The sequence below is a fragment of the Perca flavescens genome, chromosome 3 (genome assembly GCF_004354835.1).
Source record: "Perca flavescens isolate YP-PL-M2 chromosome 3, PFLA_1.0, whole genome shotgun sequence".
NCBI lineage: Eukaryota > Metazoa > Chordata > Actinopteri > Perciformes > Percidae > Perca > Perca flavescens.
Genome location: NC_041333.1, coordinates 16,948,085 through 16,969,679, shown reverse-complemented (window position 1 = coordinate 16,969,679; position 21,595 = coordinate 16,948,085). Strand labels below are relative to the sequence as shown.

General features: G+C 38.9%; 2 protein-coding genes across 2 annotated transcripts; one reads left to right on the top strand and one right to left on the bottom strand.

Annotated features, from left to right (window-relative positions):
* Nucleotides 1-459: 459 nt before the first annotated feature.
* ppp2r1bb (protein phosphatase 2, regulatory subunit A, beta b) lies at nucleotides 460-16,914 on the bottom strand. Its single transcript, XM_028574556.1, has 15 exons — nucleotides 16,731-16,914; nucleotides 16,075-16,165; nucleotides 15,319-15,419; nucleotides 14,668-14,900; nucleotides 14,350-14,497; nucleotides 14,077-14,232; nucleotides 11,724-11,838; nucleotides 11,520-11,590; nucleotides 9,891-10,025; nucleotides 7,580-7,753; nucleotides 7,339-7,399; nucleotides 2,766-2,920; nucleotides 2,446-2,588; nucleotides 2,227-2,318; nucleotides 460-2,107 (listed from the first exon to the last, which is right to left on the bottom strand). The coding sequence occupies exons 1-15, from the start codon at nucleotides 16,806-16,808 to the stop codon at nucleotides 2,091-2,093; spliced, it is 1,770 nt and encodes a 589-aa protein (XP_028430357.1). The 5' UTR covers nucleotides 16,809-16,914; the 3' UTR covers nucleotides 460-2,090.
* Nucleotides 16,915-17,777: 863 nt separating this feature from the next.
* On the top strand, nucleotides 17,778-19,906 carry med29 (mediator complex subunit 29). Its single transcript, XM_028574558.1, has 4 exons — nucleotides 17,778-17,996; nucleotides 18,168-18,226; nucleotides 18,334-18,418; nucleotides 19,386-19,906. Exons 1-4 carry the CDS (start codon nucleotides 17,820-17,822, stop codon nucleotides 19,611-19,613), a joined length of 549 nt encoding a protein of 182 aa, XP_028430359.1. The 5' UTR covers nucleotides 17,778-17,819; the 3' UTR covers nucleotides 19,614-19,906.
* Nucleotides 19,907-21,595: the final 1,689 nt, after the last annotated feature.

Below are 21,595 nucleotides of genomic sequence, written 5' to 3'. Positions count from 1 at the left end.
ACACATAATCATCTTGTGGCAAAGTACAAAGTATGGAGACCTTGGAAGTGTAGCCAACATATATAATTTTCTTATACAATGTATTTTTGACTTGAAGTGATTTTATGAATCATAAAAAGGTATTAATCATGTTAGTATGGCATTGATTAGTCACATGAACACTGCAGTTTAACCATCTTCACATCCAGTGTCAGATTTTAGCCAGTCTTGACATTTATAGTTTAATGTCAAACATTAGCAATATATAGTGATCTATTTTAACTTTGATGTTAAAGCATCTTTTTAATAAAAAAATCCACCAAGTCAGCACTTACAATTCACTAGTAAATTCATTATATTCTAATCTAGTGGTTTTGATAATTTCCTGTTGCTTGTCCATCACGTAGCAAATTGGCAATTACAGTGACAATAAGCCTTTGTGCTTGAGCAGCAACCAGTTATAAAAGCAGGCTACACCAGTTCATTTGTTACTTTATTCAGATGAAGATACAGTAGTACAGAATCCCAATTGTGGAGAGAATTCAAAATAAAAATAAAAGCACAGTCTGCATGATACAGGACAATCAACAATCAAGGTTTATTCAAGAACAAAATGAGGGGAGGGGGGGAGAATGGAACAGTGGGAATAGTTCAGGAAAAGACAAAAGTTTCTTTTATCAACACAGACGATACATTTATTCAACCCGCCCATAACCACCCCAACTCCCAACCCATAATAAAACATTATGCAGCCTTACGTACACATGCTCCATGTCCCCCATCCCACTTTCTTTGAAAGCATGCACTTGTTCTCCATCGTGCAAAGATTTGTAAGCAAGAATCCTTGGGTGGCCCTTCACGTTCGCAGACCTTATGCTTTTAAATCGCTTGTACAGTGGAGGACTTAGCACGGATTTAAGGGAAAACTGGGTGGCTCTAGGACACAAGGAGTGCGTTGGATTTGTTAATGCCACAGCCCAGATAACTGTAGTCAATTTAGTTTTACCATCCCATTAACATCCAAGGAATAAAGTGACCCTTACAGAGAAGGAACAATGCGGTCTCTTTATAGAACCGGACAGGTGAAAACTGTTTACTCAGGTATACCTAAACGAAAACACCACTGCTTATCAAAGTCATTGGCACAAAGATTAAGAGCAATGCAGAAAACTTGCAGAAAATTACAACCGACTACTACTTCCCACCCTAGTACATCAACAAAATCACTAAGGATTTGGATGAGCGATAATAATGAGCAACACTTTACGACTGCGCTGGTCCACGAGAGCGGGCTGAGCCAATTCGTTTGTTTGACCAATTCAATCGGTGTTGCTGCAGAGAACAAACAGTGCACAAGGGCATGGTAGTCTGGTAGATGAGAGTTGGAATTTGAGATTGATTGGTACATGCAATCGTGTATTAGATTACATGCAGTAACGGACACCCCATTATTTCTTTGTCCTAGCTTTGTACTGAACAATCCTGTGAAGCAATTAGGGGACACAACAGGTTTGGTGTGGTGGACTAGTAGACCTTGCACAGACTTTTCAATCACTTCTCTGGAGAGCCACAGCAGTGTCCCAGGGAAAATGGCTGATTTGGGAGGAAGCTCAGCAAAAACAGCTTGCTCCACCATCTGCTGCTCAAAGTTTGAGTCCATCATTGGGAGAAAAGCGCAGCAGTATGGAGCGTTAGCACAGCCCTAGGTGCTACGTAGCGAACATAGACATGTGGTAAGCTGCAACCACTTTGGCTAAAGTACAACAGTGGCCAAGGATGTAAAAGGGAGGAATGTGAGAAGGGTTCTGGCTAGCGATGCCTGGCTAGTACAGTAGCAGATAAGTCAGCATGCACCACTTAATGCAATTTCATCACACTTTGCCTTTGTTAATGTACCCATTTACAGCAAAGAGGAAGGTTAATGAAGAAGCCTGTGCTATGCCTAGACATGGTCTACTATTGGACAGTTAACAAAAAGATAAAAAGATAAAACAATTGTTAACAGATTTCTCTATACATTTACCAGTTGTTCCTGAACATCAATAAATATCTTGTAAAAGTGTTTGCGTTGTTGTCTTGGGTGGTTGTCTGGTTAAGCCATGTTGGGTTGGTTATGCCAGGGCCAGAACTGTGTAAAAAGGAGGGAAGAAAAAGAAGATTTCTTATTACTGTAAGTTTCAAAACATCTCAAATATTATTCAGGTCATTCAAAGTCTATAAATAATGATAGAAGAGAGAAATGCTTACCACTGATAGCCTCCTGGGCAAAGTACTTGACATCCATGTCTGTGTCTGTTGCCAGCTTCTCCAGCACCGGCTTCACTTCTGTTTGAAGGGCACTTTAGGACAAAGGATGAGAATTGTTACACAAATTGTCAATGCTGGTTCTTGTTTTTAGTGTGATAGCACATTTCTGTCACGGAGGAGAAAAAACAGCTGATGATGAAATTACAAAAGACAACATACTTGCTGTCAAGGACAGGACCAATCTTCTGAAGGGATTTGGCCACGTTGAAGCGTACGTTAGCCACCTGGTCATTGGACATCTTGAGGACCACTGGGAGCATCTGCTTAGTGGTGATGTCCTGGCCACATGCCTCTGACAAAGCCTGAGACGCACAATACAGATGGTCACAGTCAACGACATTTACAGATAACTGACGTCTTTTTATTTATTTATTCATTTATTTAGTTTTGGACTGATACTGATGGACGTTAAAATCCTTCAAAGACCTCCAAGGCTCTAAACATGAGAGCAAGTTGATGAGATGATGCCGTTGACTCACGTTAATGCAGAATAGAGTAGTCATCCTGTGGAGGTAATTGGGGTCATTTGCCATGCCCAGCACTTTGGGCACGATGGTGTTCTGAGCCCACTCCGCTCCAAACTTCTCCACCAGCTTCATTAGGTTACAGGTGGCCGCCTCACGGATGGCATACACTAGAAAATTACAGTGACAACCTTCTGTGTGAACGGTGTGCTTCATCATCGCGTGAATCGGGTCCTATCTGCTGATCAATGTCCTTCCTGACACACTCTACTCCCATATTCTTTGCATGCTTTACAAATAGTAAAGCCCCTTGAGGCAAATTTGTTTTATTAGGATATATTATGACTTATTTCCTGAAGACTATATTCATATGATGGAAGTGTCTTACAAAGTCTATATTGACTTAAATCAGTACTAGAGCCTGTGGTATTGCTGCTTGTAGCTTTCTTCAGAAGCACTGTACCCCAAAATTACTTACAGAAGGACCCAAATCGCTTAATATGCAATTTAACTGTATACTACTTAAGGCTGTGAAGATAACCGCATCACCGCAATACTGGTGGTCATGTGACAATACCGCGGTGATGACATAATTACTGTATTTTTTTTGGATAATTTTTTTTGGTGCGAAAGTTACAGGAGAACATCGTGTGATATGAAATATAATGAAAACAATAAATGTTCAGTTTATTTCACTGCCTCTGGCAGTGTCCAAGAGTGAGGGGGTTTTGGGAGGAGGTTAGACTGTCTGTACAGGAGAGTCTTTCAATTACATTACATCAGGAAACTAGGATCCTTCTGCTAGGTCTTTATCCAGAGGGTCATAGAATAAAGCTTCAGGAAAAAATGTTTATAAATATATGTTCTCTGCAAGCAAGAAGAACAATAGCCTTATTGTGGAAAAACTTTGGTAAACCCGCTATCGCTGTGTGGTTCAGGAAACTAACTTCATGTTTACCTCCGGAAAAAAATTCTTACACTCTTAAGGACAAACAGGAGGCATTTCAAAAATGTATGGGGCGTTTCATCAATTATATGAAGGACAATGATTTGTTGGGCCTGGAACAGTATAGGTGCACCCGCTGCACGACCCAGTTTTTCCTCTACTCCTGCTCTCTGGACTAGATGTTAATGTATCTTCTGTGGACACGTCTATGGGCCTTCATTGGGGAGGCCCCTTGACCGCCATGTTTTTTGTTTCATCTTACTGGTACGGTTGTTTGGAGCAGGTGTGCATAGTGTGAAAAATATGTTCTGATGTATGTTTGTACACTTCTGTGCCATTTTACACACTTCTCTGCTTTGTGTTCTTGTATGTCTTTTTATAAAATGAAAATCTAATAAAGATATTGTAAAAAAAATTAAATTAAGTTGCTGGTCACTTCAGCTTTGCACAAGTAGATGGACAGTCCATTAAATATATGGGGGGACGTCTTTTGGGTGCGATTATGAATTATTTCTACAGGAAACATTTAATATAATACACGGTAGGGAAGGCAAAGAAGAAACCGAGCAGCTTATATATCGGTGTGGCGATGACATCATTGAGACGCAAGTATGCAGCGTCGCCGTCCAAACGAAGCCACAAGGGCAGCGTTTTCGAATTATTTTCACCCTGGGACCAGGTTTTTAAAAAAAGTGCATCTTCAGGTGCTGCGTTTACAGGATTTGTTTGGACGATCGGCCAAAACGATGCAAAATGTTCGTTTACACCAATACGCGTTACCGTGTGGACGGCCCCTTACACTGAGCTGAAAGGGAAACTGTGCTGCAACATATGTTTTTACGTTTTGCTATCTTTTTCCTCTCGCTTTTCATCACAGCAGGACTCATACGCTTCTCTCAGCGCTCGCTCTCCTTGCGTGACCGCACAGGCACTGACATCACTCACTAAAGGCATGCTGCCATTCTCGATCTAACTTACGCTACTCTTGTAACAGGGGGGTTGCGGTTAACTGCCATATCGCGGTAATACGTTGTAAGAAAAGAAAAAATCAATACCATCACAGCCCTAACACTATTGACTTACTGTGTACTACTACTTCTTCAGAAGGAAACATTGTACTACTACATTTACCTCACTCACATTGAAGAAGAAAAAAAAAAAAAAAAAAAAATTAGATTTACAGTTCATTAATATTGAACGTGTTGCAACTGTGGTACTGCGTCACTGGGTACCCCGAAACATACCCACCAAGTGTTAAGTAGATCTCACACACACTATCAGTAAGATTAAACTTGGCAGAAATCATGACATTTGTAAGTCATGTGAAATATTAAAATGATAAAAACAGATCTTTGTAATAGAGTCAGTGAGGGAAAGATTCTGGGCTGATTTCTGCAGTCTTGTCTTTCTTTGAAGGGCTTACGTAAGAGTGGCACAGCCCTAACCCCAGCCACCCACACCCACAGAAACTCACACCAGCAGCATTCCAATGATGTAACCCAGCTGGCCCTTTGTCCTCAACAGCGAGCATGAGTGTGTGTCTCTAATTAGATAACTTGATGTGAAGAGAACACTATATACTCTGAGTGAAGAATTTATGCAAAAGACAAATGTTCCAGGTTATGAAATGGAACAGTGTGTGTTGTGTGGCTCTACAGGAACACAGCTCTTCCAGGAATTGAATATGATGGTCTCTACCAAACAGTTAAAACTGCTGGGTAGAGCCCAGGGCGAACCAACTCCGATATAAACTCGGCCACACAGGGACCCAACTATGATTTCTAACTCTGTTAAGTACAGTATAAATCCACAGCATGAATTCGAGGTTGTGGTATACAAGAACAAGGTTAAACTAAGTAGGTTAAGCAATACATAGAGAAAGTATGACAGAGTGCAACAATATCTAAACTAGGGCTGCAGCTATCGATTCTTTTTGTAATCGATTAATCTAGCATTTTATTGATTGATTAATCGGATAATTTGTTTTTGCGTTTTTAAACAACCAAAAAAAGCTAAATTTTCGGAAAAAAAAGCAACATTTGTATTGCCTACAGTGCTTACAATATCATCTCTCAAAAAACTAAACATTAAGTGCATTTAAGTGCCATATTACATTGTTTTTAAAGTTAGATATCAACCTCAGGCATACATTAAACATACACAAACTTTACATTAAGTTGGGCAAATTAACTTTCAGAACTACAAGTTTCAACCTGAGACTGATCTGTATATACAAATATATATGTAAAGAGAGAGAGAGAGAGAGAGAGAGAGAGAGAGAGAGAGAGAGAGAGAGAGAGAAAGAGAGAGAGAGAGAGAGAGAGAGAGAGAGAGAGAGAGAGAGAGAGAGAGAGAGAGAGATCAGCTGTTTTTCCGAAGGGATAGTCAACGCGTCAGCTCTTTAGATCAGATCGTGGTCACCACTACGTATTTTCTTGTCTTTGTTTTTGGTAGTTGTGTTTGGTGTAGTTTCATCGGCCATACAACTGATTTACTTTTGTCGGTCCGCTTCGTGGAATGGATGATTAAGTTAGACTCCATGTTTTCTGTTGAGATGCTAAAGCACTGACATCGTGCTATTATCGTGGTAAGCTAGTTTGATTTTGCAGTAGACATACTGTACAGTTTGTTTTAATTACGTTTGCACGGATTCCAAACTTTCTGTCGTTTTCTCCAGCCTGTCTCTTAGCCCGTCGCCATTTACGCTCTGGCATGTGTCGCCAGCAGCAGACTGAGCAGCGTCTGTGCGACAGTAAAAATGCTCCGTGCGGAAACACCGTCCGCGATACAACGTTGGTAACATTGATATAACAAAGCTTCGAGGCAAGTCATTTTGCATCGAGGATTTTTTGTAATCGAATTATTCAAGTAATCGTTTCAGCCCTAATCTAAACTATCTCATGCGGACACAAATTTAGTCACTGGACAAATTTAGTCCAGTGACACAAAGATCTGATGACAATTAGTCAAAAAATTTTTACTACAGCATGTAGTTGTCTTTCACATTGCCTTTTCCATACTCATAGCAATAGTATACTCTACATGGCATTAGAAAGAAGAGGGCCTTTTATTCACAGCCTTCTATTAGCATGCACATGATAGAAGAGAGCTGCAGATTGCCACTTCTCACACCTCCTTTAGCCTCCAAGTTTCTCACTAATAATACAGCATCAGAGCGATAAGACCAAACCTTTGTGCCAACTGGCTTTGCTCAGGTTAAGTATTGACAACTAATGCAACACTGCCAAAGTGTGTCATGGAAAATGAGCAGATGTAGCAGGAGTTGTATGCGATATTTAATAAAAGGGCTAGTGCATTATAAAGTCACAGGCTGCTAAAGAGTGCCAAGGGCCAAAGCAAGTAAAATTATCACAACTGGAAAATGTGGTAAATATGTATTTGGGGGTCCTTCCCCAGGATGTTGGTTTGGGAATTTAGGGATTTTGGAGAGGTAATGTTTTAAGAACTTAAATAAAACTAGAAAACAAGGCCAACATTTGCCAGAATATTGCCCAAGAAGCTGCCTACATAAGCATTTCTGTTTAAGCAACCACTTGTAAAATGTTCTATGTCTTGCCACAAACAATTTGTTCATATCTGACATAACTCCTTGGAAAACTTTAACCCATTAAAGTGCCTTACCGTGGTCAATAAGCCAGGCCATACAAAGGGTGTTGAGTTTCTCATCAAAGAATTCCACTCCCTGAGAAAACATGGACACAGTGTAATTAGAGCGCTTTCCTGATGTCTACAGACAAATCAGGCCTGATTGTCTGCCTGCACATTGCTAATATTTCTGGTTCTACACATGGTACTAATTAAAATGATCTTTAAAACATATTCTATATGGGTTTCAGCTGTGTTCCTAGACTCGATGACTCACCAGCTGTCCTGCTAACAGGGGCATGTACTCTATGATGGCGAGGCGCACCCTCCACTTTGCATCCTCTGCCAGCTCCACAATGGCCGGCAGCAGCGACTGGGAGAGCTGACGGATGCCAATCACCTCGTTCACACAGTCTAGGTTGGAGATTATGTTGAGACGCACCTCGGGGCACTGTGACAGAAGAATTATAAAGATGAGCAAGTAAAGCTTATGGCAGCACGCCTTCATTACAAAGTATTTAGATATTACATGAATCATAAAAAGACGGCAAGTCTGCATTTCAAGTGCCATTGGAATTAACAGAGACAACGGGTCTAAAAGAAGGGTTGTTAATATCACAACATTCTTGACTAAATACCTTGATGCCGATATTGTAGGATTTCTGATAAATAATTATCAGAAATGTCAATTTAATGACAAAGTGTGTAAAGGCAAATAATAGAATAGCTAGAATAGTTTAAGCTCAGAAAACTACATCACTTTACTCTAATGCAGCCTTCAAAACCAGGAAAAGACAACACTTAATATATTCAGATTTTACGATATCCAAAATTTAAGACAATATCTAGTCCCATTTCACAATATCGATATATTGCCGAGCCCTAATCTGTATGTACCTTAGGGGGGCATTACAGTACAGGAGGTACAGGATATGGACCATGCATGAAGTCAAATTCTGTTTGTTATCCAATTACAGTGAAATGCTTGTTGCAACATGTTAGCAACAACTCCTTCTACAGTCTCCTCAAAAGTTATACTGGATTGAACATATAAGAGATGAATGAATTTTTTGCCAACATTTGTTCATTATAGACAGAATCCAAGACGACTGTAGCACCTCTTATTACCAGGCTTGTTTTGTTTTGAAGGTCTTGCAATGCTGCCTCTCATTCCAAGTCAAATCTAATAGGATGGGCCCTTGTCATTTCAACTTCACTTTTCCACCAACGAACCAAACACAGGGTTGCAACTAAGGGACCCAAATTATTGGGGACACTTGCCTCTTGTGGCTTTACAAATCCTATTCATCTCATAAACCTGTAATACTATCATCTAAATTTTAAAGTTTTTTTTAGCGCTATATTGAACAACGCTAGCATTGTTTTACTCTCTCCAAAGCGCTTGTCTCCGGCCAAGCCACTGTAGTCACTATAAACAAAATTAATGTCCAAGTAGTTTTGTCTAGATAATGTAACATAGGCCTAATGTTTATATACAAGAGCCTTAAATGGAGATATGCTTTAACACAAAATTTGGACAGGATATTAACTGGAACAGTTAAAAAAAACAAAACCAAAAAAACACAAACTTTATTCACGTATTCCAAAAAAACAGAAGCACTAAATTGCACAATGATTTTACACGCTGTCAGGATTGTTAACCAAGTAGGAACCAAGAAGTAGCCAGATTAGGCAGAGTAACAATTTGAAATAATTCAGCTTTTAAATGAAAGGACGTCTGCAGAACATTCTCCAGCTTGCTCCCTTTAAACTGTCCTCAGAACCTTGAATTATTGAAATTTGCAAGTCAAAGCTGTCAGTTTGGACATAAATCTAATTAGACACTCTTGGTCTTGAGTTTGTGCTGTAAGGAAATGGGGCCATCTTTAAATAGGACTAAAGAAAGCAGTGAAAGAACTGACAGCATCAAGCCTTCCAAAACATTTATATACATCTGTGATTGACCTGCCAAACTCCTGTCCAATCTCAATATCCTAATTAATGTCAAGGAAATGTATTCATGGGACAAGATGTGACTAGGCTACAGTTGTTCTAGATTAACCGGTTAAATTAGCTGATGAATGTCCTCTAAAAACCCAGCCCATTATAACTTTATGCAGACTCATACTGTAGAAGACATTGATCTACAACAAATCAAATCATTTATATATAAAAAAAAAAAAAAAAAAAAAAAAAAGTAGCCTTGCTCAATCTACTTAAGCCACTAAATGCATCTAGCAATAACTTATCTAGTTGCACCGAGTCCAGCTTTTCATTATGCTTTACTCCAGACACAGCAATTCAGTCTTCTAATTGTAAGGTCTCAGTCTAGCTACCAACATGAATCATCTTCCTACCCAGCCAGGTGGCAGTGAGGTACATCTAGTGGCTGCAGCTAAGTGGCTTCACCCTGTCTCAGATATGTTGATCACTAAAGGCCAAAAAGTTGGTTGAATTTCACTTCACACAAAGCTTTTGTTGTGAAGGTTACCAAACTAAGCACTGCCATAACGATTTCCAAAGCCAGCTGTATAATGTATAAAAGAAAAAAATTGAGGCACACGATTACGAGTCTGCATTTCCTTTACCTCGTCCTTGAGCTGAGCCAGGAAGAGGGGCAGTAAGTGCTCTATTGTGTTGTCCTTGCCCAGGATGGTCGAAAGACCCATTATAACTGAGGCCAGGGCTGACTTCACATGCTGGTTGGTGTCTGAAACAAGTTCCTGGGGAGAGAAAGGACACACAGGAGACAGAGAGATCAGCACAAACAAATAGTTAAGACAGAAAGTGCGTAAATAAACATCAACACTACTGCTATGGGTCATATTTACAACACACTAGAGGGAGGGAGGCTATAATTGTCTTTTGTGTAAATATGCAGCAAAGTGGACGTAATACTAGTGCAGACAACAGTCATTGCAGTTAACTACTGTAGGTGGAATAACTTTAAATATGATGTAGACAGAAAGAGAAATAGCTTACTATAATTACGGGGCACAGAAATAATTTTTTATTTTTAATTATGTCCATTATACTGTCATGCTCACTGATCTGATTGATTATATAAAAACATAACAAAACAAATACTACATGAAACTTTTAGAAGAAAGAATAAGTACTAAATAACTGTAGGATTGGTTTGTTGCTACTTGTATGCATAGCCTTGTTGCACAGTTAATATATTAACAGGATTAGCACAATGACCCTTTGTGACATCTGTACATTTTACAAACCATAATCTATAGATACAGGAATTTCAATGCAGGTCTAGATAGTACTGTACTAAGATCATTACTAATTTAAAACACTGGCAATGACAAGAATTTTTGATCAGTAGCACTGAGGCTGAAATTATTGTTAAACAAAAAAACAGTGCCACCTGCTGTTCAAAATCTGACTAACACTGGAACACAGCATAGTGTCTTAATCGCTGTCTTTTGCAAAAGCCCCACTTAACATGGCCCCTTAACAGGCATTTATGGTTAGCGTTATGTAAGTGGGCATCTTTGGATATCTAAATGTCTGCTGTCCCTACAGGTTGTAGTCAGACCACCTCTCCTCTCTTTAGCGTGTGTATGTGAATGCTGCCTACCTGATTGGATTTTATAGTTGACTCAAATCAAGAGCATCAAAGCAAACACAGAGTTTAAATATTTGACTCATTAACTACTTAGATCTGGGGAAATAAAGTCTAGTAGGTCAAACAATATACAGCTTTTTTAACAAAACTCCAATTTTACCACAACTGGAAGAGAAAACTTACAAAATGAGAAAAATCATTACTTTATTGTAAATATGCGTTACATTTTTTTAAATAGCTTTATTGCTAAATCTACTCTTATAGTCATGACAACGCCTTTTTCTATGCAACTGACAACTGTATAATAAACATTTTAGTGTACACACGTTGTGTTATATCTGTATCAGTGGCTCATAATGCCGTTAAACTTGGTTTGAAAACATCTGTTGCTTGCCCTGTTGGACTAAGCATCACACTTGAGATATCAGCAACTGAGTTTGTAAATAAAGTATTGTCAGTGTCAAAAGGAATAATGACCAACATTAACAAAATAAGACCCAAGGTGTACGTCACAACACCACACTTCTGCATAAACTCTTTGGGGAAGACTATAAAAAGATAAGCCTCTGGTCCTTTTCCATGCTTAATAACGAAGCAGCGGAGAAATGTGGCAAACAGAAAACATTTTTTTTTTTACCTTGACACAGGGCAGAATGTGAGTCATGATGATTTGCTCACGATTGTCCTCTGGGAGGTTCTCACAGAACTCTAACAAAACAAAAGTACACCATCAATAAAACATGAAAAAGACTGGAAGAGGAGCTGAAACATGTTCAATTCAACTCATGCAATTTAAAGTCTCTCTATTAAGGCTTTAATTACCGTGTATTCATGTACTGACCTTTGACTTTGTTGGCTGCGGCAGCACGGACCTCAGCTTCACAGTCCTTCAGAAGATTCTGGAAGGCAGGGACCAGATCGTTCTTGGTGATCTCTGGTCCCACTGCTTTCTGGAGCTACATTCAGAGGGAAATCAACATGTGTAAATATCCAAATAAGCATGCGGGGAAAATATCAATACAAAAAGACAAAGAAGTCAATGTTTTATTTGGTTGTCTCCCTAAAGTTTAAGCACTACGTTTGTGCGCAACACAACATTTCAGCTGTTGTGCGACCGCCCCACACACACACACACACACACACACACACACACACACACACACACACACACACACACACACACACACACACACACACACACACACACACACACACACACACACACACACACACACACACACACACACACACACACACACACACACACACACACACACACACACACACACACACACACACACACACACACACACTTAACGGCGCATGTTAAAATGTGATGCCAATACGGCAAAGGTGCCCAGTATCTACCGGATGTAATAGCAACGCGGATTTCGGTGCAACTTAAATGTCTGCGCTGCTCTCTGATGCTCTGAAACAGACGTTACAGGCAACAGAAACGTCGCTGCATGTCACGCTAGTAAACACTACTAACACTGGGCAGCAGGAAACGTTAGCCTACCATTAGCAACAGTAGTAACTGGATTGAACACAGTTAAAATTGACAGCTAACCTGTGTAAAAGTGTGATTGTATTTCACTGTAGAGGATTCCAACAGCGGGACACACAACCATCTACCGCTAAAGCTATGAGCTAAAAGACACAAACTAGCACTGGTCACTGCTTTTGTCGGAAAAACAACAGGCGGGACTTAATGTTGTGTTTACTTAAAACTGGTTAACCTTCTGGTGCATTCATAGTTATTGTAAAATACAGTTTTCTCATCCGTTTGTCTTTTAACTGCAATTTACTGGTGAAAGTAGTAATTATGGTTAAAAATTACATTTTTAATAAATTATTAAATTCCCCCCTTTTTGCTGATCCGATCCATGACTCCAAAACCGTGATCCGAACAAAGAGTGCACCCCTATTTGAGAGGGTTGGGAAATTATATTGCAAGCCATTATCTTAAAAACCAAAAGCTGATGCCTGGTTGCCAAGCCGGCAACCACTTTATAAAGTTAGCGTTAAGCCCTGGCCGCATTATGAAAATATCACGCAGCACTTTAATTCAAGTGGAAAAACTATTATTTCTATTAACAACTGATGTTATAGGCTACGGTTTAAAAAAAAAAAAAAAAAAAAAAGTCTGGTTTGAGTGCTGGTTGAGCCTGTGCTACACTTTAGGTTGATGGCCTTAATCTATATCAAGGCCATTTGTTTTTATAAAAATAACAAATCTGCATTTTTTTGTTGGCACCAATTAGAAAACCTGTACTTTTAATAAAGATTTCACAAAAAAACTGTGCAAACAGTTGGCTTAACAAAATTGACAAACACATTTAGACAAAATGATATTAACCTACAAAAGGTCAGAAATATAGAATATAATTATTTGGTAAATATTTTCAGAATGAACTAAGAAGATTAGATAAACTTGAGTTTCATCAAAGTGCTGTCGATGTGGAGGGATGGCCATTAAGAGGACTTTTAATAACCTCCGAATAGATTATCAATCCTCATCTATGTTATCATTATCAATCCTTTTTTTAGGAGATGTTTTTGGTCAAACCCACAGTCAGATGACAATTTAATTAAATCAACTTAATCTTTGTGGATCCAGTTCAGAAATTGTCTGGGACATGCTTTTCCCAGCATACCACATTATTATAAAAAGGAACAGGAAGCCTTACTCTGTCAAAAGGTGAAAAAAATAGCTTTCAAGATGTGCTCCAGTTAATGCATGTTATGCCTATTCATAAGAGTTGTCAGTTTTAGTTTGTCCCACTCCCAAATGTGCATGCCCACTGTCTTGCTCTATTAAAAAAAAAAAAAAAAAAAAAAAAAAAAGAACATGCACAACATCAAAACCACACATTTAAATAACAAAAGAACTTCGTTTTTGAACCGGGACCAGGGAGACAAATTTGTTCCTCCATGTACTGTACTGTATATAGATGGATACAAATAAAGTCTCTCTAATCTTATTTTACACTTAATCATAACTTCCTCTAACTTGGAACATGGAAAATAATCATGGCAATAGGCCTTTGTTTGCGCTAAATGATTCTTAAGAACTGGACAACTTGAAGTCAACTCTAAATATGACTTGATTCTCAATTGACATTTTTTGCCAATTCTACATTTAAGCAGGATGTCAACAAGAGTGGAAAAAAGGAAATAAATCAGCTGCTTACCTCAGAGAACTTGTCAGCCACCATGTAGCGGACCCTCCAGGATTTGTCTTCTGCAGCCTGGCGCAGGGTTGGCATCACCAGGGTCTCAAGATCCTCCTGAGGCAGTAGAGTAGCAATGCTGACACAAGCCTCCACAGCAAGCAGCCTCACTGAGTCCTGGTGGAGAAAGATAATGGGATCCATTTAGCCATTCCTGGGTTTTTAAGAGGGTACTGCAGAACACAGAGTGCAACAGCAGTTTAGGTTGAGAAGAAGGAAGACGAGTGGTCATACCTGCTCATCAGAGGCCAAAGCAGTGAAGAGGGAAATTATGTCACTTTTTACATAATCCAGCTCCAGGACTTTGGCAAACTCCCCGAGTTTAGATGCTGCAGCACGACGCACCATAGGAGTGTCATCTGAGCACAAGGTGCGAAAATGCCTAGAGATGACCATAAACATTTTATCAGAAAACAAACCTGACTAACCGAAAACACCTCAGGTATACATTATGTATGACATGACATTAGGCAGGTAATTTATTGTACACAACTGCAAATAAGGATTGAGTGCACTCTAAAAAGGGTTTCTCCTTGTTAAGAAGCCACTTACTGGCGGATCTCAGCCTTGACAGTGCTGGAGACACGGGGATAACAGACGCTAAAGAGGCCACAGGCAGATGTGCGAGAAGTGAACCAGTCACCACTGGCCAGCCGCTTGACCAAAGGCTCAAAATGGACCTCCAGGTCAACTGGAGAGTGTTCCTGTGAGATCTTCCGCAGAGACTCCACAGCTTTATCTCTGACTACTGTCTCCTCCACTGTAGCTAGGCTCTCCAGAGGAGGCTGTGGATCAAGAAGGAATAAGGTTAATGTTCTTCAACTATTCACAAATACAACACATTATGAGGATGTGTATATAGTATTATATATTTCTAATGTATATAAAAAAGGTATAAGGCAATATCAAACACACCAATCTTTCAAATTCTTTAGTTTAAGCAATCTGAAAGGTTCTGGTCTGTGTGCAGGTGAAAACCTTTAATATAAAATCCAAATAGGCAAGGGTTTCAACGGTTTATTTCACTAAGCTAGAAAGTCAAGGGATTTCAGAAATGTCCATTAAAAATAATGCAGCCTTTTGGTTATCTTTTTAATCAACAAATCCCATGAAGAGCCCCAATCCAGATATTAATTCATCATAAAAACAAGTAATGTCTGCAAGCCACAGCCTGATATCTAAATCAACTCTCCAGTGACTTACCAAGAGACAGTGGACGTACTCTGGCCCTCCCACCAACATAGTGAAATTGCCAAGCTGCTCAGCCAAGGCCAAGAGGACCTCATCCTCGTCATAGATGGTGTCTAAAGAAACACAGGAAGACTTGTGAAAAAGGTGCAATCGATAAATTCAGGTCTGAAAATGTAACAAAATCTCTGACAGTTGGAGTGGTTTATTGTGGCAGATTCCTCCCACCCTGGACACAAACTTTTTGAACAACTCCCCACTGGCAGGAGGCTGTGGCATCAGAACCAAAACCTCACGTCATAAGAACAGTTTCTCCCCCAGTCTCAGGCTCTTAACCCCCCCACCTACGTTTAACGCCCATCCTGGACCTTACCTGTGACCATTGCACATAGTATACATACTATAAGCCTTTGCACATCCCCTGATTAAAATGTTTGCACACCCTGCACTAAACTGTACAGCCTTCCTTCTTTCCCTTTCATAAACATGTTTGTTAGTGGCTTTTTACATACTTTTTATTGCAATACTTATATTCTATATTTGTTCTTGACTGTAGTAGTACTTTGCCTTATCGTTTAATCCCTTTTTAATGTTTATTGTATGCACCTACTACACTACAGGCAAATGAAAACTAACTTTTCTAATAAACATGACGGATTTTAAAGTACAATTCATTCAGCATTTCTTAATGTGACAACCGCTAATAACAGGTCATAACTGCTGTGTCAAACATCAGGTGAATTTAATGGTAAAATAAAATTACTTTATTACCTGTGAGAAAAGGAAGGAGTTCAGTGCGAGTCCTCTCAACACCAAGGGCCAGAGCAATAGTGGACAGCTTCTTGATGCTGTTCAGTCGTAACTGTACACAAAATGGACATTCACTAGTGACGCGTTCATAATAAAGTGTAAGCACATTTAAAAAACAAAACAATGTCAATGATTAATGTTACGCTTCGCTATACCTAGCGTTAGTTAACCCAGGTAGGATTTACCTGAATCGAAAGGATAGCTTTACATTCATTGGCAGGCTAACAACAGTGCCTCTCTACCCACTGCGGCCTTGAACGGCCTGCTGTTGTGATTTAAACCAATGACCTGCTTAGCTAGCTTGTCTTGCAGACAACTGGTAACGTTAATAATATTGTATTAACTACATTTCGAATATAAGCAGCTAGCATTTCATTAACTGTTTCTCCAGATTAACAATTTACATCGTAAATCATGACCGAAACCAGCTAGCTAGCTAGACAGGCAAAGCAGGGTGCGCCAGGAAGATACTCCTGATAGGCCTTGGCCGGGAACGTTAGCTTACGTATGTGCTAGTTAGCTAGCTGGTGATCTGATATGCTACTGAAATGCGTCAAAATGGCCTAATTTCACAGAACAATATAAATAACGATTAAAGATTAAACTAGTGTTACTACCTGGACATCCTCATTTCGCAGCTCATCAATGAGAACGGCGATAGGGTAGAGAGAGTCGTCTCCATCAGCTCCTGCCATTTTGGACACTGTTTCAGTTATCGAATGGCGTATCTGTGCTGCACTACGGGGTTTCTGCCAGAGAAGAGCGGCTGCAGGGCCCTCCCTCCTCCGCTGTTGCTGCTGCTGCTGCTGCTGCTGCCTTCAAGAAACCAGCGAGAAAACCGCCAAGGAACAACCATGTTGAGTAGGCACATAATCACACAAAACCAAATTAAATACTTTATGAAAAACAAACCAAAGTACTTGAACGAAGAAAACGTTCAATAATATAGGAACCTCCGAATTGTTCAATACATTAAGTAACGGTTACAGAAGTAAAAGTATGAAATTATCATTATTTAAAACATATAAAAATATATATATATATATATATATTTACAGCCACAGTCCTGAATTTAAAATTAATAGTTTAGTAGTTAGTTTAGTATTTTACCACTAAACTATTTACACGAAAAGTAGGCCCACGCACTGTACAGAACGATCTTAAAAAAGATTCAACATAAACAAATGTATTTATTCAATAACTAAATCTAAAGTCAGATGATGCCTACACGACTATAATATGTGTAATTGATCAAATTCAAAACTATTATTGTATATACTGTACAGTGTATATACTGTAATCGATGAGACATACCTGTCTCAGCTTTATTGTAATTACAATTATTGTACAATGAAACAAAAATAATTCCCCCCTGGGATTATTAAAGTATTTCTGATTCTGAAAAGCAGTGGTAGCCCCTACATGCAACACACAGGCCTATAGTAAATGTAGGAATAAATGACACATTAATGTACAAGTGGGTAGTAGTACAAAGAAACGAGGTATTAATTGGAACGAATTTCACTCCAATGTGGTTGTATCGTGTGGTGCTGTAATTAGTCAGCAGAGGGTGGTGTGTTTACTGGTACTCGCACAATATTCATTTTTGAAAGTTATGTCGTTCCAGAAACGCCTTTTATTTTGAAAAATGACGAACCGGATATGTTACTCTTTTTCCGGACTGTACATAGCAGCCGCTTTTCAAGATGGCGTCTCAGCAGCAGCAGCCCGGTGGGCCGATGTCTCAGCCCGGATTACAACAGCCTTCTTCATTACAACAACAACAACAGCAGCAGCAGCAGCAGCAATTGAGCCAACAGCAAGACTTTGACCCAGTTCATAGATTTAAAATGCTTATTCCACAGCTGAAGGAGAGTCTGCAGGTAATTGTGCGGCATCCAGCTAAAAACTGAAACCGAAAATGCCCAAAACATCCGATCACAATTGCCGTTAGCTAAAGTTTGTTTAACGAATTTAAATACCGTAGTTTCACAAATACATTAAAGATATGCAGCAGTGTGCTTTAAACATATCGCTTTATTTGTCACTTTCAGAATGTAATGAAGATTGCGTCCCTGAATTTGGCCCATAACACTACAATTGACAACGGCATGTAAGTTGATCGGTTGGGGGAACGGTAACGTTACTGCAATGGTCCTGGAAGAAAGAAGAACGTTTCTGTTCGATTTTTGAATGTGTCTTTTGTTTCTTTCGGTTTAGCAAAAGCAGCGACACCTCTGTTCAGCGCTTTGACAAGAGCCTAGAGGAGTTTTATGCCCTTTGCGATCAACTGGAGCTGTGTTTGGTAAGACTTCAACATAAATACACACATAACCAAAATATTGGACTGATATGTCCTGGCGTTTATTGGTCACCACAGCTGATATAAAGGAAGTTCCCTCCCTTATTTTTTTTTTTTTTTTCTTTAGATCTTATAGATCAACTGTTTCAATATATTGTTTCTGTTTTTGTAAATATGAAAATAAAGAAAGCTCAATCCTGTAAAATCCTTGACATTAAATTGTTGAGAGGAGTGAGTCACTATCCTATAAGACACTTCCAACCCAATTTACAAGGAGCAGTGGAAAAGCATTTTAATGAATGTAGTGAAATAGAGCATTGAAGGTAGTAATGTATACCCTCGAGCCACAACACACTGTGCTTACTGCATCAAGATAAGATTGGAAATAAGAAAGTCATTTGAAGAACGTGCATGTTGCATTTTACTGCTGTAGATGTTTAAGGTTGTGCTAACTCCTTTATATACTGTTGGGTAGTTCGATGCATCATATTCTAAGATATATTTTTGTACCGTCGCTGTCCTGTGAGAACCACGTATCTCTAAAAAGTGTCTCAGTTTTATTGTAATTACAATGAGCTCAGCTTTGTGGCAATGCAAATGTATGCAGCTTAAGAAGTAAGAGAATTTTCTCAACAAATAAAGCAACACCTACTCCTTAAATAAATATCCAAAATCAAGGCAACGCATCGGAAGATACATCTAACTGTAATCTGAAAAGTAACTAAAGCTGTCAGACAAATGTGGTGGAGTAAAAAGTACAATATTTACCTCTGAGATGTAGTGGAGTATATACTGTATATAGTTGCATAAAATGGAAACACTCAAGTAAGTACAAGTACTTTGAATGTGTACTTAAGGACAGTACTTGAGTAAATGTACTTCTTTACATTCCACCACTGCACACGCTACATATACTGTATCTACACTTAAAGTATACCACATATACTCACGTTTTGTCTCCTCTATGCAGCGGCTGGCATATGAGTGTCTCTCCCAGAGCATTGACAGCGCCAAACATTCACCCAACCTGGTCCCAACAGCCACCAAGCCGGACACCGTGCAGACAGAGTCCATGTCTTATGCCCAATACCTCGGCATGATCAAGTCTCAGATCTCCTGTGCCAAAGATATCCACAATGCTTTGCTGGAGTGCTCCAAGAAGATTGCAGGGAAGGTGCAGCCTCAGGGAATCATGTAGACCTGTTTTAACTATCCCATCGCTTTCTAAATCTGGTGACATTTTTGACAAGGATGATGGATTTCATATTTGGGGCTGTCCAATATTCAGATCTCAGTTATGGTCAATATGCTGTTTCATTTCTTTTTATTTAAAGTAAGTTATGTTTCTTGTAAACGCTCTGTAAATATTCCTGACAAAATATCATGTTCTAAGATGACCAGCAGGTGGTGGCGGAGTTTTAACTGCCAACTCAGTATTCACAAGTCTTTTGTAGTTTATTTGTATTGAATATTAAAACCTTTGTACTGATACTAATGTTTTCTCATTATTCACGATGATGCCCAAAAGAAGATCTTTCTGTCAATAACATCTTTAACTGATGAGGAGGATGTAATGTTAGAGCATGATTCATGAGAGCAAAAACCCATCGTTTGTGGATGCAGAACTGACCGTAGTGAAGAAAAGAGTAAATATGTATTTGTTCAACTATGCAGGGGAATTACCAACTGTATAGTTGTCTGCGGTAAAGTTGTAGTAGTAGTACAAGGGAAGAAAATGTCAGACTGTACAGAGGCAGTAGAATGAAGAATCTTTCCAATAAAAGCGTTGACATGCACAGAGTAAAAGCCAAGCTCTTTAGATGATCCTGTAGAAGTATCTGATTTAAGTCATATTGAAGCAGCAGCGTTGATATAGTGGGGCAACAGAATAGTAGCCTGGGGAGGTTGCTAAGAGAGTGCAATCCCTTTCCAAAGATTCAAACATGTAAAAGTGCTTTTACAAGTTTGAAAGATTCCTTTTCCGTTTTTCCATGAATTACCCATTTCAGAGTATGCTCCCTTCTGCAAGTTTAACTACTAAGTTAATGTTCAACACCCTAAGAACTGAGGACTCAGGCTACACTTGGATCTATATTGAGCTATATATTGGTCCCTGATCCCTTCCTATCTGTATGTTGAAGCAAGGGATTCATGAAGTATGATACACAAGCATGTGAGAGGCTCGCTTGGTGGGGTTGCAGCTGTGTAACATCTCAGACCAATCTGAGCTACTGACAAATGCTTAGATCCAAAAATACTAGCGTGAGTCACTACCAGACAGGCACAACGAGAAGTTCATCACAATACACGCTCTCATAGACCCTTTGCAGGCAGTTGTTCAGCATTTGTAAGACTTGAATTTAACTCGTCTTCTTTCTTGTCACTGAAAATCAATTTGGGACTGATAAAAATAAATAAAAAAACAGATTCATTTTCACATTTTTTTATTTTCAGACAATAGCCTGCCTTGACACATAACTTATTTTAAAGCTTGAAAAAATATACAAGAACAAAGCTAGAATTATTGAGAATAATCCAGACATTGTCAAGATATTGTAATATGCAGCACAGAGTTCATCGAATGAAAAACAAAAGAAACCAAAGCAACATATAAAAAGGGAAGAATATTATTTTTCTTTTTACAAAGATTACAGCAGATAAAATACATATATCTCGAGCATCAGGTACTAGCCATTATAAATACAAAAAGACAATTTAGACATTGTCTAAGTGCATTAGTGGATTTCAAACACTCAATAAGTCACTACATTTTGTGTTTTGTTGCACAGATGGCATCATCAGAATACCATACATAAAGCAAATTTTTATTTCTATTCTATTAATGCCAAATCATATACATTAATTGCTCTTTGAATGTTAATGTGTAATAATACAAGTAGTGCCTACCACCCTTAATTATTATATTTCTAACATTGTATTGTACTGTTTCAATATTGCTACCTCCATAGAATTACTAATAACCTATTTATATGTTGTTGTGAAATATTAAGGACCCCTTTGTAACTTCATTGTAATGTTCAATAAGTGTATAAAAGTACAGAAAATGATTACACTGCAGGTTTTGCATGGTCTACAGCCAACACATTTCATATTCCTGACTTTGTTATATATGTCTTGCCATCTTTTTGTTTTCAAACTCAAGTGTGAGCTGTGCTAAGA

What these genes read in the sequence shown, in the direction of transcription:
- ppp2r1bb (XM_028574556.1), bottom strand. Translation starts at nt 16,808, where the DNA reads ATGGCAGGAGCTGATGGAGACGACTCTCTCTACCCTATCGCCGTTCTC. An exon ending in CGCAGCCAACAAAGTCAAAG is followed by an intron (nt 11,591 to 11,723) that starts GTCAGTACATGA and finishes TTGTTTTGTTAG; the next exon opens with AGTTCTGTGAGAACCTCCCA. An exon ending in GGCCTGGCTTATTGACCACG is followed by an intron (nt 2,921 to 7,338) that starts GTAAGGCACTTT and finishes GTAATTTTCTAG; the next exon opens with TGTATGCCATCCGTGAGGCG.
- med29 (XM_028574558.1), top strand. Translation starts at nt 17,820, where the DNA reads ATGGCGTCTCAGCAGCAGCAGCCCGGTGGGCCGATGTCTCAGCCCGGA. An exon ending in AGCTGAAGGAGAGTCTGCAG is followed by an intron (nt 17,997 to 18,167) that starts GTAATTGTGCGG and finishes TGTCACTTTCAG; the next exon opens with AATGTAATGAAGATTGCGTC. An exon ending in ACTACAATTGACAACGGCAT is followed by an intron (nt 18,227 to 18,333) that starts GTAAGTTGATCG and finishes CTTTCGGTTTAG; the next exon opens with CAAAAGCAGCGACACCTCTG.